Source organism: Homalodisca vitripennis, chromosome 8 (assembly GCF_021130785.1).
Source record: "Homalodisca vitripennis isolate AUS2020 chromosome 8, UT_GWSS_2.1, whole genome shotgun sequence".
Classification (NCBI taxonomy): Eukaryota; Metazoa; Arthropoda; class Insecta; order Hemiptera; family Cicadellidae; genus Homalodisca; species Homalodisca vitripennis.
Window position 1 is genome coordinate 29285403 of NC_060214.1, and position 20790 is coordinate 29306192.

General features: G+C 36.5%; 1 protein-coding gene across 1 annotated transcript; it reads right to left on the reverse strand.

The window, feature by feature from the left end:
• Window positions 1–17715: 17715 nt before the first annotated feature.
• LOC124368096 (MFS-type transporter clz9-like) lies at window positions 17716–18816 on the reverse strand. The gene has a single exon (XM_046825369.1). It carries the CDS (start codon window positions 18814–18816, stop codon window positions 17716–17718), a length of 1101 nt encoding a protein of 366 aa, XP_046681325.1.
• Window positions 18817–20790: the final 1974 nt, after the last annotated feature.

The window sequence follows — 20790 nt, forward strand, 5'->3', positions numbered from 1 at the left end:
ATGTTTTCAAAAACGGCAGAATTGGGATAATATACGTAATATGACAGAATTGGGCAATGTACGTAAAATGACAGGATTGGGACGATGTAAGTAAAATGGCAAAGAAAGGACAATGAGTGTAGTATGGCAGAGTAAGGTCAATGAGTGTAATACAGTAGGGTAAGGACAATGAGTGTAATACAGTAGGGTAAGGACAATGAGTGTAATATGGCAGAGTAAAGATAGTGAGTGTAATATGGCAGAGTAAAGATAGTGAGTGTAATATGGCAGAGTAAGGACAATGAGTGTAATGTAGCAGGGTAAGGACAATGAATGTAATATAGCAGTAAGGACAGTGAGTGTAATATAGCAGGGTAAGGACAGTGAGTGTAATATGGCAGAGTAAGGACAGTGAGTGTAATATGGCAGAGTAAAGATAGTGAGTGTAATATGGCAGAGTAAGGACAATATGACAGGTGACAATGAATGTAATATGGCAGAGTAAGGACAAGTGAGTGTAATATGAGAGTAAGGACAGTGAGTGTAATATGGCAGGGTAAGGACAATGAGTGTAATATGGCAGGGTAAGGACAATGAGTGTAATATGGCAGTAGGGTAAGGACAATGAGTGTAATATGGCAGAGTAAGGTATAGTGAGTGTAATATGGCAGAGTAAGGACAATGAGTGTAATGTAGCAGGGTAAGGACAATGAATGTAATATAGCAGGGTAAGGACGGTGAGTGTAATATAGCAGGGTAAGGACAGTGAGTGTAATATGGCAGAGTAAGGACAGTGAGTGTAATATAGCAGAGTAAGGACAGTGAGTGTAATATGACAGGGTAAGGACAATGGGTGTAATATGGCAGAGTAAGGACAGTGAGTGTAATATGTTAGAGTAAGGACAGTGAGTGTAATATAGCAGGGTAAGGACAATGAGTGTAATATGGCAGAGTAAGGACAGTGAGTGTAATATGGCAGAGTAAGGACAATGAGTGTAATATGGCAGAGTGAGGACAATGAGTGTAATATGGCAGGGTAAGGACAATGAGTGTAATATGGCAGGGTAAGGACAATGAGTGTAATATGGCAGAGTAAGGACGATGAGTGTAATATATGACAGGGTAAGGACAATGAGTGTAATATGGCAGAGTAAGGACACAGTGAGTGTAATATGGCAGAGTAAGGACAGTGAGTGTAATATGGCAGGGTAAGGACAATGAGTGTAATATAGCAGGGTAAGGACGAATGAGTGTAATATGGCAGAGTAAGGACAGTGAGTGTAATATGGCAGAGTAAGGACAATGAGTGTAATATGGCAGAGTAAGGACAATGAGTGTAATATGGCAGGGTAAGGACAATGAGTGTAATATGGCAGAGTAAGGACGATGAGTGTAATATAGCAGGGTAAGGAAAATGAGTGTAATATGGCAGAGTAAGGACAGTGAGTGTAATATGGCAGAGTAAGGACAGTGAGTGTAATATAGCAGGGTAAGGACAGTGAGTGTAATATAGCAGGGTAAGGACGATGAGTGTAATATGGCAGAGTAAGGACAGTGAGTGTAATATAGCAGGGTAAGGACGATGAGTGTAATATGGCAGAGTAAGGACAGTGAGTGTAATATGGCAGGGTAAGGACAATGAGTGTAATATGGCAGAGTAAGGACAATGAGTGTAATATGGCAGAGTAAGGACGATGAGTGTAATATAGCAGGAGTAAGGAAAATGAGTGTAATATGGCAGAGTAAGGACAGTGAGTGTAATATGGCAGAGTAAGGACGGTGAGTGTAATATGGCAGGGTAAGGACAGTGAGTGTAATATGGCAGAGTAAGGACAATGAGTGTAATATGGCAGAGTAAGGACGATGAGTGTAATATGGCAGAGTAAGGACAGTGAGTGTAATATGCAGAGTAAGGACAGTGAGTGTAATATGGCAGAGTAAGGACAGTGAGTGTAATATGGCAGAGTAAGGACGGTGAGTGTAATATGGCAGAGTAAGGACAATGAGTGTAATATGGCAGAGTGAGGACAATGAGTGCAATATGGCAGGGTAAGGACAATGAGTGTAATATGTTAGAGTAAGGACAGTGAGTGTAATATGGCAGGGTAAGGACAATGAGTGCAATATGGCAGAGTAAGGACAGTGAGTGTAATATGGCAGAGTAAGGACAGTGAGTGTAATATGGCAGAGTAAGGACAGTGAGTGTAATATAGCAGGGTAAGGACAGTGAGTGTAATATGGCAGAGTAAGGACAATGAGTGTAATATGGCAGAGTAAGGACAGTGAGTGTAATATAGCAGAGTAAGGACAATGAGTGTAATATGGCAGGGTAAGGACAGTGAGTGTAATATGGCAGAGTAAGGACAATGAGTGTAATATGGCAGAGTGAGGACAATGAGTGTAATATGGCAGAGTAAGGACAATGAGTGTAATATAGCAGGGTAAGGACAATGAGTGTAATATGGCATAAGGACAGTGAGTGTAATATGGCAGAGTAAGGACAATGAGTGTAATATAGCAGGGTAAAGACAATGAGTGTAATATAGCAGGGTAAGGACAATGGGTGTAATATGGCAGAGTAAGGACCATGAAAGTAAATGGTTTGCAGTTGATGGATCCTCTGCCGGTGTACGAGACGTAGGTTCTTGGCACGTCCGATCCCGATCTGAAGTTCAAACACATTGTAGCATAGATGTTACTCTGTAATTCTTCGTCCGTCGTAACATACAGTTCAAGAGCTTTCCGCGTAAATGTTTATACGAGCACTATAAGTTTGTAATCGTTTGTTGTAAATATATGAGCAACCAAAAAAGTACGTAGTTTGGTAAATAGATAGAAGTTTAAAATTGATAACCAAATTTCTTTGTCGGGGTCTATACAATTAAATATATGGGAGATAAATTATAAATTCCGAACAGTTGTGCATACTAGTATATTTTGAGTTTGAGGCGTATATTTAATGTATGGTCTTACTTACTTATATACCCTAATGGCTGAAAAATAGATTGATTTAACTTTTTATTCAATAAAAATTATCCAATTAATTAAAAATCTTTAAAATATGGCGCCTTTGATGAACATATACTGCTAAATACTGCGACTTAAGCTCAAATTACTGATCCATCAACACCTAGCGAAAACTATAAACGATAGAAGCATTACATTTGGTACATAGGTTTACTTTATGTCATAAAGGGGTGCTAAAGGATTGGTCTCTTCATCCCCCTGGCCTCCAAAGTTGATGAAAATTTCTGTAAGAAACACATAAATAAATAATAATATTTATTTTTCGTATGAACACTTACGAGTTATTCAAAGTCGATAATACAGCCAGTTACGACTAAGTAAAAAAGTTCTAGACAAGAGTGAAACATTAAAATAAACATACTTTTAAATATAATAATTATTTAAAACAGATTTTAACATACTTTGATGGTTTCAAACAAACATACTTGATGTCGTTAAAGAAAATCTATATAAAGATTGCGGTTGATCCATGTAACTAATTCCAAAAAAATATTCCCACTTTTAGTTCATCAAATAAATACTAGATACTATTGTAATAATAACTACAGTAAAGGGTGATGCGTTTACAATAATTTTAAATCTAAACATCATATGATCTACAGTTGCTAAAGATTTATGTTAGACACATTGAAAAACTCATCCAGTGAATCAAACGGCATATCTTGAAGCCAGTTGTAAAATTTGTTGTAAAAGTATATACAGGGTATTTAGATATTAAGGTTATTAACTTATTATAGATTTTAACTGATATGACAATATGACTATTTCGTTTTACCAAGTCTATAAAAATCAATTAAAATCAGGCCACAGAAGATGGCCTAAGCAAAGACCTTTCTTTCAAACATCATTGATACCTCAGTAACCAACTTATCAATTGCATCAGAAGTACATTTTCCTTTTCTAGAGCCAAATTATGGAATGTACAATTATTGTATTCAAAAAGAAAGTGAGCTGGTCAAAGACCAAAATCTCAAACAAGTTTGAGATTACACTTTGAGATTTACACTTGAGACTGTATTTTGAGCATTGATGTAAACACATGTTATTTATTGAAAATTAAAATATTAGATAGTCCTAATTGCAAAAATATGTTTGAAAAGATGAGGAAATTACGTTTTGCACCACCACCGCATTTACCAACCCTTCTTCAAACGGATCATTATCATCTCAAGAAACACATCTTGATATTTCAAACATGCGCCAATGTAAAGATTTAAAATTACAAATATATGATATGATTTATAAATAAATGGTCTTAAAACTAAATTTCTTATCAAAGTATTTATGTCATAAAAGTTAAAATTTAAAAAATGTGGCAACTAACTGGAATGAATGATTAAATTTTGAGAACAAAATACGTGGGGCTTCATCATATAAATACCAAGCCCTAATACAAAAAACAATATCGTCTGTTTAATGTAAACATAATATGGCAACAAAATAACACGTTTAATTAATTTAACAATTTTAAGTGACTAACACGTCTTATTGTTTTGAAAGCATACAGTAAGCTTGAACGTGACAATACTTCTTAATTGCTTCTTTTCCATAATCACTATTGAACTCAGAGTTTATCCAGGTAAGATGGAAGTTTTAGTAAAAATATGCTTTTAACTGTAAATTTTAGCAAATATTAAGTAAGCATAAGTAAGCAGTGCTCGATCAGTAGTGTAATACAGATATTAAAGACTAACTTACTAAATTGTACTACAGATTAAAAGACTGTCATAAAAACCCAAAGTTGTTTTTGGCAGATGCATGCTTCTCAGACCTACTTATGTACATATTTCGTTGATCGGGTCATCAAGGCTAAATCTGCTATGGCGCCGGGAATCCTTACTCGTAGACCATAAGTAGATTATACCTTAGATCAGAAGTAGATTATAAGGGCCAGAATTATACGCTGTTTAACAGATATAGGCTTTTCAGATCTACATTTGTATTGGAACAACAAGGCAAACAAATAACGTAGCTATGGTAGGAAGTGTTCATTCAATTTGAATGTTAAGTTTGGCTCCAGTTCACCTTCCTTTTATTGCATCGTCTGGTATTTGACGCTGTCTCAAACTTGACTCCTAGAACATGGAGTCATGCTAATCTGAGGAGATCCAAAGAAAGTTGACATCGTTTCGACATCATGACATCTATAAATAGGTGAGGGGGTAGTCTCATTGTCTCATCAGTTGCACAATTGGGTGAATTCGACGTTTTTGACACGATTTTTAAACACGGGGAAGCAACTGAATGTTCTACACATAACGTAGCTATGGTACCAGCAAGGGTTGATTCAATTTGAATGTTCAGTTTAGCTCGAATTCACTTTCTTTTTATTGCAGCGTCTGGTATATGTCGCTGTCTCAGATTTGACTCCTAGAACATGGAGTCATGCTAGTCTGAAGAGATCCAAAGAAAGTCGGCGACGAAGAAGCTCAACACGAACCTTTACATCGTTTCGACAACAGGAAACCTATAAATAGGTGAAGCGGCAGTCTCATCTCATCAACTATTTCAAATTTAAACGAGGCAAACTCATCTATAGCTTCGGAAATATCATTCATTCGAACCAAAAAGTAGCCATTCATTCGAACCAATCGCGCAAAGCCTAAAATAAAAGCCATTCGTAATTTCGCGTAACATCTGAAGCTTTTAACCATGAAAACTGAAATAGAGCCCCATCATCTATTACGTCATAAGTGCGTTATCTACAAACCCAAGGACTTTAATTTTAGGATTCCTCCTCACCGGCCTAAAATAGTTACATTATTACTCAAGTCGTTAAGTTAGATCATAAAATACTGTAGAATGGAGTTATAACTACTTATAAACCTTGTTTCTCTCTCCGACTTCAGGGTCCCTAAACACCGCTCTTTAAAACTAAATCTTATCTTAATCTTTAATCACTTAGGAATATGCTCATGTGGCCCTGTTATTGACGGCTATTAAAACTGTTTTTTTTTTATTCATAACTCCGTTATTTGTTAATCTAGAGGAAAACCCGAATGTTCGTAAATCATTTTACAGGATAAAATAATTATAATAAAAAATGTTTTGCTATCTCGGTATCTATATCTGTTGATTTTCGAGAAATTGAGTAGGCTTCATGTAAATTCCAAGAAAATAAATTAATATTTAGTTGTCACAAACACTACCTACTTCTTCCAACTGAGCCGGATGGACTATTTATAACTAATTTTCTGGAAGTTCATGTTTTATGAGGATTACTCAGGTACTGCTAAACCTACTATACACATTCATCATCGAGGGCTGCTTTTATTAATAAACGCGATATAACTGATCTCAGCCTCAGACACGTTATATAGGAGAAGTAATGTATAGTGTTTAATGCCATTATTAAAAAATCAAAAGACAGATCCTGACTCAGAAGACCATGAACAAGTTCGGAGATTGACGAACAAAATAAAATTAGTTTCATCCGAACTCTGAAAGATTTATGATATTATCGAGTTAACAATAAAATAAGTAACAGAGAAAAACACGCAGATAGCAGGGAGGGGTTAATGATAACCATACGAAGGGGTTTTTAGTAAAAATTGTGGCAACTGATCAACGTTGTTCTTACTTCACGCCAGACACACTGGTCGAATATCTAGCTCGGATCTTCAGGGCTTCCAGGAGGGTCCGGGGGTCCAGTGGATCCGGGGGTTCAGGGGGGTCTATTGGGGTCGGGGGTTCAGGGGGCCTAGTGGGGTCGGGGGTTCAGGGGGTCTAGTGGGGTCGGGGGTTCAGGGGGGTCTAGTGGGGTCGGGGGTTCAGGGGGGTCTAGTGGGGTCGGGGGTTCAGGGGGGTCTAGTGGGGTCGGGGGTCAAGGGAGTCTAGTGGGGTCGGGGATCCAGTGAGTTCCAGAGGGATCCAGGGAATTCGGGGGTCCAGGTCGACAGATCTCCATGAGTAGACGAAGGACGTAGACAGGCATCAAGGACGTAGACGGGTGTCAAGGACGTAGACGGGTGTCAAGGACGTAGACGGGTGTCAAGGACGTATACGGGTGTCAAGGACGTATACGGGTGTCAAGGGAATATACAGGCGTCAAGGACGCAGACGGGTGTCAAGGACGCGTACGGGTTTCAAGGGCGTATACGGGTTTCAAGGATACGTAATACGGGCGCCAAAGACGTAACCAGCGAGGGGGTGCAAGGGATCCGAACTCCTCCCAAATATTTATTTTCTTTCAATTACTTTTTTATCTAATGATTATCATTATTATTATTTAAATGATTCAGTATTATTATAATAGCTCATATTTTATTAACAAAATCGATTTAAACTCATTTTACTATACAGACTCTTAAAGCCCGACTTCTGTTTATTATTACTGTCTACGAGCTCTATACACTAAGTGCCTCAAAAGGTGTGACAATCAGTTTTTTCCCACATACATTTCTTTCTTGACATACAGTTTAAGGGACGCCTTCCTGCGTCGAAATATACTGCTGAATGATTCTCAACATTGAAACGAGTCAAGCGCTTTTTAAGGAACAAAATTAAGAATGAACGGTTCACTGCACTTGCCTTACTTACTGTCCACTACGGGAAAATATCAGTTTGTCCAGAGCAAGTACTAGATACCATGGCTCTGAAGTAAAAAAAATGTTACTTTTTTAAAAGAAGAATTGTACTTTTGTAAACACTCTTTTTTACACATTATCATTTTTCACTGTGCGTGTTTATACTATGCACTGTGTTTTTCAGACAATAAAGACATCTTTTTTGTAATTACATCACTACATAAGTCTAATACATTGTAATTATTAATCCTGTACAGCCTACTACAGTAAAGCAGTGCCTCAACGATAATATCAATCACAAATACAACCATTCAAAGGCGTAATGTGCAAAATTCACTATTTTGCTGCTCAAATTTGAAAGAGGGGCGACGAGGCTCTCACTTTGTTAAGCGACCGCTTACGGTGACAAGGAGGTCTTCTACCTCTCACATTGGGAGAAGAGAAAACGAGATAAGGTCCAGAGCGCCACTGCTGGGTCCTTCCTATAGTGATGCGCAGATCATGAGTCCCGGCTCACTGATCCGGGTTACGAAATGATCTGAGATCGTCCTCCTCCGTAGACTAATGGTTATAGTCTCGGCTCTCTAACCGAGAGATCACGGGTTCAAATCTGTACTTTGACAATAAAACCAGTGCACATCGAAGCCGGCATAGCTAAGACGCCGAGGCTTAAATGAGATTTCAAAAAAGATGTAGCCGGTACATGAAATGAGCCGGCTTATTTGGAGAGCCGACTCCTGATTGAACGAACCATCGCGTCACGACCCGTGAGCTGAGAGTCGCCAGCCAGTTTAACATTGTTCGGTCCTCGTAGTTCTTTATGATCTGAGTGATCTGCTAGACGTAGATTAAAACTGTTTAAAATATGAATGTATTATGGACGACAGTTAGCCTACACCTCGTTGTAAACTATTGTATTTTAGGTACAAAGCCTTTAAACCCTTAAAGCTTCTTTTACAGTACAGGTAATAATGATGGTTTTGTATCAATTATATTTCATGGTACACAGGATGAAATAACATCTAAATACAGTTTTTAATTAGTATTTTTAATATTAAAAACAACACCGTCAATGAGCTGAATGATCTGAAAATCCGACTCATGAGTCGGTTCATTACAGTGATCTGATCCGAATGAGCCGGATCATTTCAAAGAACCGTTCTATCCATCAATACAGTGGGTTCACCCCATGCCTTCCTCTAGCGGACAGACAGACGTCACGCTATATCAACAGACTAATAGTGCAGTCATTGAAGCGAAAAATACGGTCTTACCTCCGAATTTTTTTACTGTGAACCGATTTGCATGAAATTTTGGAATTAGGCTCATCTTACACTTAACTTCAAAAGTGAAAATGATCTGAACTCCGCCTATTATTTTTAAGGGGTGTAAACAACCCCTTAATGGAAAAATCGACATTGAGCCATTTTATCGCTAGAAAACATGTTTAATAGTAAGTGGTGAAATTTTAAAGTTTTTTCTAACACAATTACCTCATATTAAAATCATTTTCAACCCCTTGAACATCTTACAACCCTTGCAAACAACCCCTAAATCGAAAAAATCACAAAAAAATACTTTGGTATGATATAAAAAGATGTAAGTATAGAGTTAGTAATATTTTATATTTTCTATAATAATTATCAAATTTTTAACCCCCTTTCAACCCTTAAAACTACCCCTTGATAAAAAAATTGTTAAAATTGTTTTTGATAAAATGAAAAGGATTTTAATATTATTTCCACACTCTCGAAAATGATTATCATATTCTTAAGCTTTTCTACCCTTAAAACTACCCCTAAATTAAAACAGTAAATATATATGATTACATATTATTTAAAAAAATAATTTAATTTAGAGTAAAAAATTGCCATTTATTGGATAAAATATTTACAAATTATACAAAATTCACTCAAATGTGTTATATATACATATAAGAAAGTTGGTATGTATTCATGCCTACATTTCCAAAATATATGAGCCATATTATGTATATATATACACATTACAATAGTTTTGGGTCTCTATTATACTGCGTACTTTCACATTGCTCCAAATATTCATAGTCCGAAATTTTCAGTTACTAAGTAGAATAAAATATGATAAGTTTTTTGACCATAAATCCTTCAATTTTCATGCTATCACAATTTATAAAAAACCATTGTAAAGGTAATTAAGGGAGCTACAACATCCAATTGCAATATGTAGTAAAAAAAACCTTTTTCTCAAACAGTAAAGGGTTAAAGTGCTTAAGAGAGGCTGTGATTGCGCTGCCACGCGCTCTTTAAACAATCATATCTCCGTCAATTTTTGTTTGACAGAAAAAACAAAAAACCCAAATTGTTTGTCAGAAAAATACCTAAATTTTTCATTCCTACACTTTTATACGTATATGTCGTCATTTTGGAGATATTATGAAAAAAGTTGGTTTTCTTTTTAATTTAAAATTTTTTAATCGTGACTTTTTTTGAAAAATATGTATCCTGAAGCACCCAAACTGATAAAATCTATCAAACTCTTCATAATAAAGTTAGTTCTAGGCGGAATACGATTAGTTTTAATTTTGGAGGAAATGGCACTTATGAAACCCATTGATTTAAAAGAAAAAACATTAGATGCTCCTCTTATTTGCAATACAGCTCACTTATTTTACGTGCAAAAAGACTTTTAATAGTGCTCATTTTAAAGCTTATTTCAAGCACTACAAAACCCTTTTTTATTAGAATGCCTAAAATGCATCTGCTCGCCGCTAGATGGCATTGACCACATCGATTAAATTTCAGACAAAATAAAAAACGGCTTTGATTTTTAATATCTAGCTTAATATTGCACTTAGAATACTTTATAAAAAACGAAATTGTTCATTGTTTTACCTGCTACAATTGTGTTCTTTATAAAATTTTCGATAAAACGTATATTTTTGGAGATATTTGCAAAAAACCGATGAAAAACGTGAAAAAATTGCAAATTTTCAATTGCCAATAACTAGAAAAGTATTGGATTTTTCGAAAAACGTTATAGATGATTTTTTGCATAAAATTAGGCCTTCTATCGATATCCGAGGTTATTTTGAAAAAAGTAAATTCACTCCCGAGAAGGGGTGGCAACCACCCCCAGGGTGGTTGCGGAGTTCAAATCATTTTCACTTTTGAAGTTAAGGGTAAGATGAACCTAATTCCAAAATTTTATGCAATTCGGTTCACAGTAAAAAAATTCGGACCAATAATGCTTCAATGACTGCACTATAATGGGGACAATTGCGTCATACAACGACAGAGGTTAAGTCCATCAGATTATGTTATTGACTTCTTCGTAACAAGAATTTAAATTCCAAAAGAAACTATTCTACAAATATAACTATGAGTCAGCTCGCAATTTCATTATCAAACAGAATGAAAAAATAACAAAAATGAATAGAAAAGACACCGAATTGTTAAAAAAATGTACGAGCACACGGGCTATTGGGAAGCTTCCGTTTTTATTACATAGATAAAAACGTCAATAATGATCGTCGGTAATATACATCTTACTTCTCTCAGTAAAACATAAACAAGAAAATCCTATTATGAAAACACGTTTTCTTAGTTCTTAGAATTACGCGGCCCTTATCGTAACTAGAATCTTAGACTTTCCATCACTCCAATTTATATATGAACTTAGATATTAGCTAAAACAGTTACGTCAAATTTTGGTCTCTCAAAATATCTTGTCGGTAACAATTCTTTACAGTTGAGGATTACCCATATTGCACAAATGTGTCTGACATGCGGATAATCAGTTTGCTTTCCCATCACCTTCATTTGAAATCCACTAGGGGCGAGTGATCAAATAACTCAAAATAGCTATGAATCTATTCCATCATACCGGTCTCCAGACAAGTGATCAAGATGTAGATAGGTATCCGATTATGTCAGTACCCCATGCACGAAAAAAGGTCAGACACCGTTGATCCTATTTCTGGGCACAGAAATCCAGTAGGACTAGCTAGCTTGGCAGTCCTCCAAGTTAGTCCTTTAAGATACCCAAATCTTTATATACAAGTTAACTTCGGTGATTCACCATCTGCGGATCAGTGTTACAAATCATTACAATAAACGCCTGTATAGAAACTGGCTAGACATTTAGGGTCAGGAGTCAGTGGGTAATCAGTAAAAAATTGTCACAGTAGTCAATAGTCAATAATCAAGTATTTATTGCGGAGACAAAGTACATTTGTAGTCTATAGCAAACGTCAAGTATCTAATAATTTTGACACACATGCTAGGCTACATCGAACTCTCATTCATACATTTTGACACTCACTCTGCTCCATTCATCGCCAATTGTTTACCCACCTCAATTCGAGAGTAAGTCTTCTGATTGTGCGGTCTCCCAGTTATATGCCATAAACTCGTTCACGCTATAAAAAGCGTTGAACACTAAACAGCGTTTCAAACGAGTTTTAAAATTGTAATGTTTTATGCTTAGGCGAATTTTTAATTTCATTTGGCAAGCTGTTGATGAGATGAACTCCTGCCTGTGAGGGCAAAAGTTCATGAACTACTGTAATGTGTCTCCTGGTTCGGTAGTTTTCTCTGCCTCTTGTCTCGTACGAGTGAACATTCCGTCCGTTGGTCAAGGTGCATTTAAGCATACAATATGACGTTGTTTCTAAAATGTAGAGACTTGGCAGAGTCAACAGCTGCAATCTTTTGAAAACTGGCCTGCACGACTCTTTTGATTTTAATTTTGCAATGGTGCGTATCGCTCGTTTTTGAAGCTTGAACGCTCTTAAAAATTGGTTACTTGCACATGCACCCCACAGCACTAGTCCATAGATGAGATGTGGATAGATCAAGCCATAATAAGCCGTCATCATAACCTGAATAGGACAGTATTTAGCTAGAGACCTCAGCACATAAAGGTACCTTACGCACCTAAAGTAAATCGTCTAAGCACGGGACCATAGTAGGTTTTTTTCTTTGAGCTTTCTTTAAGTATTATTAGAAATCATTCGATAAAATGAACCAAAGAATACGGGTCAAATTAGGTCGTACAAAACAACCATTCCCTATTAAAGGCATGTTTGAAGACAATTATACATATCACATTTCATTACACTTAACGTAGCTATGGTGGAAGGGGTAGATTCAATTTGAATGTTGAGTTTAGCTCCAGTTCTCCTTCCTTTTATTGCAGCGTCTGGTAACTGACACTGTCTCAGACTTGACTCCTGGAATCTGGAGTCATTAGTCTGAAGAGATCCAAAGAAATTGGGCGACGAAGAAGCTCAAAACGAACCTTTCGACGTCAGAGACACTTATAAAGAGCTGAAGTGACAGTCTCATCGCCTCATCAGGTGCACAATTGAGTGCACTAAGATGTTTCTGACACGATATTTAAGCACGGTGGAGCAACTAAATGTGCTACACCTAACGTAGCTGTGGTAGGAAGGGTTGATTCAATATGAATGTTGAGTTTAGCTCAGTTCACCTTACACATCTTCCCTATTGCAATAACATTTTGTTTCAACCACATATGCGTATTAGTAGTAGTATTTATATACTATCCAAGTCCTGTAAAGTACCAAATCAATACTTCCTACAGCAATATAAAGATGCTACATCTACTGTATGCTACATACTACACACAGACTAATCATACACGGTATATATAGTTTTGACTTATCGTTTTGAAGAATGTCCCAGCCAACCGACACAGCCTGTCATGCGGGCCAGATGTCCAGCAGTTGCGTGAAGCGTAGCCAGCGCCAAACCAGGATTAGTATGGTATAAAACTATAGGTAGGATCTTCTTTGTATTTTACGCTTCGGAGACACTGCAATGTATAACACAATATTTACTATTGTTGTGTTCATAGCAACAATACAATTGAATTGTTGAAGAAATTTCTATATTCACGTGATTTAAAATAAATTTGTAATACTTGTTAAAGTGTGTAAGGTATAATAATTCAGAAAGTTTTGTTAACTTTGATTCATATGAATATCATCCTCGAAAAAAGTCGTGTATGTCAAGAAACTAATTTCCCTTTAATATTTTTTTCAAAAAATTGTAACTTATGTGGAATTTGTGGGATGTGGAGTTATTCTTTTCTCCTTTTTTATAGTACTTGACTGTACATCTGGCAAGACACCAACGATTTTACTTGTAAGCAAGAATCTATAGATTGGTCTACTTAAATCTGCTTAACAGTATAACGAGTCTTGTGATTCATGAATTTGAATGATTGGAATACACACGTGTTTAAACAATTTTGTGAGAATTAATGAGCAACCTTAAAATAAAAGAATATCAGGTGGTAAAGAGAATTCATTTCGGAAGTCTTGGTCAGCCGATGGAAGAAAATACTGAACGCAAACAAATAATAATAAATTATTTACACAATCCAAACAGTTTTTTTTTTTTAGAAAGACGTAGTTTACATTTTATACCACAGAATCCTACAAATTCGAAGACAACTATTGGTTTAAACGAGCAATTTTGTGTTTACAAGTGACATTCTTAATATTTTTTTAAACTTTTTTCGTTGCTTGAACTGAATTTTGTTAAATGTAACCAATGAGCCATGACGTATGTTTATAACCACTAACAGTAACCTCTTACGCCTGACCCTTATTTATTCACATGACGCACAATAACAGATAGCACATATTATGTATTATGTATGTATTATGTATGTATTATGTATAGTGTACTCACGCGTTTCCAACACTTTATGCCCATCACACAATCTCAAGTGCTTAACAAATTTTAAGAAAGGCTGACCCCCATTATTACCCTTATCCGCTTGTCCTTAAGTGCCACATGTAGTTCAAATTTTTTAGCCACTCGGTCAAGAATGTAAGTTAAAATCGTAATTTGATAAAAAATGTTACTCACTTTATTAAAATATTTTAAAATTGCATACTTATAAAAGCCAATCGAACATATGATATAAACACTTGGTCTACATAATTTTTCCGGACATATGCCATCATTCATTGAAACAAGAAATCAGTAACACTTCGTTTCAAGATCTGCAATCAGATCTTCTTCAGGTAAATAACTAACCTAATACATAATTACAAACTAGATTAAAATAAACAAATCATAACAAAGCGTTGTGACACACGTAAGTCAGGAATCACAACAACTATGTTGCCGCGTTACTGCCAAAATAGAGTAAAAATAAACTTGAAATATTATCCGGCGGTGGGCCTAGTGGTTCCAATGTTCTTAAAAATATTGCCTACGAAAATTAATCACTTATGAAACTTCAAAATTTTACCTCCCTTAAAAGTTAGCGACGCCTCACATACCACGGCGTCAGAATTCTTGGCTCGACATTATAGTTCTAATAGCAAAAAGGAAGAAGGAATCAAAGTAGAATGGGAGAAGAATGCTATCTACTAGAAGTAAGATTCGAGCTCGAAATAGGCGTACTCAAAGTTGAATTTTCAAAAAGAACTCAAAGTTGAATTCTCAGAGAGAAAGAACTTGAACTCGAAGTACTCAAAATCTTGGAAAGAAAGAACTCGCTTAAAACAAAATCACAACGGGATTAGTTATTTATCGTGACAACTTACAATCACGAAAACGCGGTCTTGTCAAAAAGACATCACCACAACTTATCTATTTCAATCTGGCAAAGAAAAAATTGTCACAGGTAATTAATTTTACTATTTACAAATTTAGCCTAAATTTAAATAGATGTCGCGAGCAAGCAAGGTAGGCGGACAGTAGGCTACAAATTTCAAGAGAGAAAAGATTACTACGCGTGCCAACTAGGTTATTATTCCGCCAAGAACTTAGTTCCAAGAACATCGGAGAAAATAATACTGATCAGTAACGAGTAACAGAGTTGCGAAAAAATATATAGCGATACACAAGGTATGAGTACGTTACACCACCCGTCGCGCAACAGCAATGCAAAATTGTAAGCCTATAACTCATTTCATTAGTGACACATAGAACAACAGATAATAATGCGGAAAAGAAAATTTTACATCCACGAGGAACCAGAGACAAATTATGTAAAATTACAGAGTTATAGGCTTTAATGAGGCTCAGCCAAATCGCATTGTTAACGTCATAGAACTCATTCATGTCTATGTAGAGTGAAGTGTTATGCAAAATTTCAAGTATGAAATCTGTCTCGAGATATCTTACCACATGATCACATTCCCTTTTTTCGTTAAATGGGATTCATATCAGTGTTTAAATAATAAAAGTCTACACACCAAGTCACCATAAAACTGATGTTGGATGTATTGGGAATAATTAGGCTTCATGTGAAAATCTGTAATGAGTATACTGAGTTTGTTTCAAATTTATTTATACTGCTAATACGAGTTCGATAACGCTCATCCAAATCACATGGAGTGACATACAGCATAATCGAATTGTATTTCTTCATGTAGAAATGAAGCTTCTTGCACAATTTCAAGACCATGTCAGTTCGTTTTCGAGATTTCGTACAGACAGACAGAAATGAAAGTTTTCAGCCCCGCGATTGGGAGGCTTCGCTAACGCTCAGCCAGTAAGCAGATTGTTATAATACTACTAAACTGAATAATAGTCGCATAGATTCTAAAAGAAGCCAGTAACAGCTTATAGAGCTACCGAGTTGATAACAATCACAACTAAAGTATGTAGTTTTAATGAGAATAATACGTATTATACACGGTTATTATCTGCTTATTTAGTACGGTAACCATTCTTATACAATGTGTTGCTATAAATAAAGCAGCGTATAATATACGATCTAACGTAGTATTCACCATATTATAATAGATTTGACTCACCCCAAGAAACGAAAAACAATAAGCTGTCTTCATCAAGAGTGGTGTTTGTGACGGATCTGATCGTACCTGTTCTTACATGAAGCCACGCAGTTCCTGTCCAGCAGAGATCCAAGCAGCTAGCTGTATGGTTACAGCTATTAACTAACGCAGTTTATAAAAAGGGGGATTTCATTCTCTGACTCAACTATATTTGATCATAATAGAATGTTGTGATGGATTAATTTAGTCCGATATATCAGGATATATTACATAGTATTCATGGTAACATAACGTTTAGTTGATTGTTGTACTTATATCAAAACAACTTGTATTTAAACCTAGTGTAGCCGTATAGAGACAGTACTATGGTCATTCCTCACACGGAGTGTTAATTTCTCACTTTATTATCTGACATGATTCGGGTTAACATACAAATATGAACAAGTTAAATACAGTAGGGAGAGTGGGGGAATTCCGCGCGCTTAAGACACTTTTGACTAAATATAGGCCATTTGCATATTTGTGACAGCTGAAATATTATCAATAATAACTAAAAGACTTGTTTAATTTAATGTAATAATTAGGAATCTTAATATATATGTAGAAGGTTCATAAAAAAATAATTTGAAAAACATTGCACTTGCGCGGAATTCCCCACCCATTGGGGTAATTCCGCGCAACATTTGGGGTAATTCCGCGCAACATGTGGGGTAATTTCGCGCGTGTATTGTTGAGGATTTATTAAACAAATTTTACATTTTAAATAGATTTATTGAAATACAAAATGGTTATTAATATAATTATAAGATATATATCTAAAACTACATATGCAAATATTGAGAAATTACTTTTGAAATCATTTACAAAAGATTTGATTGTTCATTTTAGTTATTTTGAGGCTTCATGTTTTTTTTTTCTTTTACTTTTTGCCTTTCTTACTCACACATATATCACATTCATAGTCCTCTGCACTGTCCCACCCACTACAATCGGCATGTGCCCAAAAACCACAGAGTACACATCTATACCAAAGTTCATTGTCCCTTCCCCCCTCCTCACAGTAAAAACAAACCTCATTATTTTGATCTTCTGGATTTAAATCGTCATTAAATTCATCATCGTCGCAGATATCCTGCAGGGATACGTCTGAATCATCAGATGAATCATCTGCTTTACGTTTTTTAGTCAACTTTCTTTTCTTGTAGCCTTCAAAGTCCAGTTTTCTTTTAAAAGAGCCTTTCTTGCTATTCTTTTCGTTTATCTTTCTTTGACGTTCAAGTTTATTTCTCTCCTTTCTTTCCTTGTCTTTTTTCTTTTTCTCAAGATAGAGTTTGATAGGGGTGCTGGTGAGAATCTCTGAATGTAGCTTTTTGTTTGAGGTTGTAACTTTGTTGGTAACATTATGTTTAGGGATTGGTGCTACATCTGCAACTGATATATATATGAAGATCTAGGCTTGTTAACAAGTTCGTCCTGAATACCTGAAGGCCCTGGAACAATTCTCAGATCATTTACGGGCTGCTCCTTCCTGGATGGTGTTTCTGGATCATCTTCTACGACTAGTTCCCGGAATTCGTTTGCAGGGGCGAAATCCTCCGATGTAAATTTGTCCGGGTTCAGCGGGTAGATTCCAGCGGCAGAAAATCCCTTGATCCCCTTTTCCATAGTGGCCACTTTTACATAAGCATTATTTAGCAATGAAGGTATATCAGACGTCAAGATTTTGGTGTGAGCATGCTGTGTCATAAACAAACCAAACTCTCTTGAGAGTGCACTTTTGAGTGGTCCAAAAAACGTCAGGTCCAAAGGCTGGAGGCGATGGCTTGTATGTGGTGGAATAGAAACCAACGTTATGTGGTTTTTCTTGCACACTTCATATGCTTCAAGAGTTATGTGACTTCCATGGTTGTCACAAATCAAAAGGACGGGGTCATCCTTAGAAGGCTTTGTATGAGCACAAAAATGTTCAAGCCATTTGACAAACAGCTGTTCGTTGCTCCAGCCATTCTTTGAACACTCATAAACGGTACCAGCTGGGCCTCCTCTCTTTAGGTGAGCGGCAATTCTCATCCTCGGATAAATAATCATTGGAGGCACATATGAACCCGATGCGCTGACACAACAAACTAGAGTGATGGTCCGTCCTCGTTCAGCAGATGTGGCCGTACCAACTCTCTTTTGTCCTTTTTTATCGTACACTTTTGCTGATTTCTTCTGGACGTTAGATATCCCAGTTTCATCCTGGTTGAAAATTCTACTTGGAGGATAAGCATGCTTCTCAAAAACCTTCTGAAGGTTTGTATAGAAGCGGCTAACTTCTTCCTCATTAAATGAAGGTATTCTGTTGATACTTGTGTTGTCTGGTTCCCTTAAGCGTATTTCAGGATTTCTTCGTAGAAAACCATAGAGCCAGTCTTTACCAGCAAGTTTTTTCTCAGTGTCAAAATTATTTTTCAAATTTAATTTTGTTGCAAAATCATAAGCAAGTCTTCGCAGCTCTATAGGAGTACCTAAGGCCATAGAATAAATTGGCAAGCTTTACTACGTGATTGGCGATCTCTGTTTCTTGCGTTTTATCAAAAACAGGCTTACGACCCAAAGTCGGCATTAAACTATCTTTGGCTTTCAATTTATCCCTTAAAGTCGATTCAGGAATTCCGAACTTTTTTCCGGCTCCTCTTATTGAAGAGCCGTCCTTTATTGAATCCATAGCTTCATTAAGCTGATCTTCAGTCCAAGACTGCTTGTCTGTCTTTCTTGTGTACGTTCGTGGCATCTATAAAAAATTTAAAAAATAATGTAAACAACCATAAAAACAGTCGAGGGGGAAATCCGCGCACTATGGCGGAGCGCGCGCGAAATTACCCCACAAGGACGCGAGTGCTTTTCTAACCTACTGTAAATTCTCAGATTAAAGAAATAAACAAACCAAATATACTAAAATGATGGGGGAGAAAAGAGCTACTCACCGCTAAAAGAAGCGTGTTAATTGATGGTAGGATCAAATCACAGTCACTGATTAAATAACTCTCAAAAATAACAAGAAACAACGTCGAAACAAAAGTTTACCAGTAACAAAACTCGTGTGATGGCGCAGGGCGCTGAGCAGGAGTAGGAGTAGTTACCGATGTCACCGCTTGGGGGTAGCACCAATCGGGACCTAAAACTTAGCTTCAGTCCACGAGAAATTATGTGCGCGAAATTACCCCACTGCGCGAAATTCCCCCACTCTCCTACACTTTCAGCTCAGTCGGAAGAAGTAGGTGGATTTTGTGATAGCTGAAATAACATCAACTTATTCTTATGGGATCTTCAAGTATACTTAATAAATATATACTTTTAACATATTTTCTTGATCGCGTGAAGAAGGCAAACTCAACATTAACGTCGAAAATATCATTCACTCGAACCATAAGTGCTCATACAGGTGCAAAACCTACGAAATTGCGTATGAAACCACGGACAACTGCTAGTATTAGTATGGAAAACAATCTTAATCATCTGAGCGTTAGCGAAGCCTATCACTCGAGGCCTGGAATCAATTGAATTTTTGACTGACTGTCTGCGCGTCATTTTTAAAACTAATTTACGTATAGACTTGAAATTTTGCATGAAACTTCATTTGTATATAGTTTATGCAACACCAAGTTTCATGTCAATCCATGGAATTTGGCTAAGAGTTTGCGAACATTTTTACTGGTCTTTTAGATAACCATGATTAGAACGAGGAAATCGTAGGATAAACAAATTTGCAAACATACTGAGTAGCTCAAGAACGAATTGACCTATGGACTCTAAAATTTGTATTTTAAATTAATTTCCACATAAGCCGTGTTAGATGGTGGATATGTCCCTCTATGGTATTGGCTGAGCGTTTACGCAGCGTAACTATCCGCAAGATATCTTAAGAATGATTTCATTTGTAGATTTTAATTTTGCAAAAAATAAATTTCTATATAGGCAATAATGAGTTCAATTATTGCACATGTCCATCCATGAGATTTGGCTAAACGTCATTAAAGTACATCATTGAAAAGTCGCAAAAGTTCCCTTCTGTCTGCCTGGGGCTGTTAAACTGATTTTTGTCTGACTGTTTGTGTATCAACAGAACATCTCGAGAATGAAATGAACTTATAGGCTTGAAACTTCTTGCAACTTCAACGAAGCCTGTTATTATAAGTGTGGTTTAGCGGAATCCTACATTGTCTTAATTTTTGGGGCCGGTTGCCTCACGGTCAAAGGCGTTGGATCAAACCCGGGGCTAAGGTAATTGGCACCCTTGGCAAAATTGTCAGCTTGCGCCCCTTATTTACCACTAGGTCACTCGATACTACTGCGTTTTTCATTTATCATGATAAGGTTTAGATTTTTCTGTTATAGACTACTTAAAACACAGCCTGATCTAATCTAATGGCATAACCCGTCCCAACCTAACCTGGCCTAGCTATTGTTATCAATTAGGGTTAGGTTGGGTAGTGTCTATAGAATTAAAAA

Coding starts and splice junctions, on each gene's coding strand:
- LOC124368096 (XM_046825369.1), bottom strand. CDS start 18,816: ATGGCCTTAGGTACTCCTATAGAGCTGCGAAGACTTGCTTATGATTTT.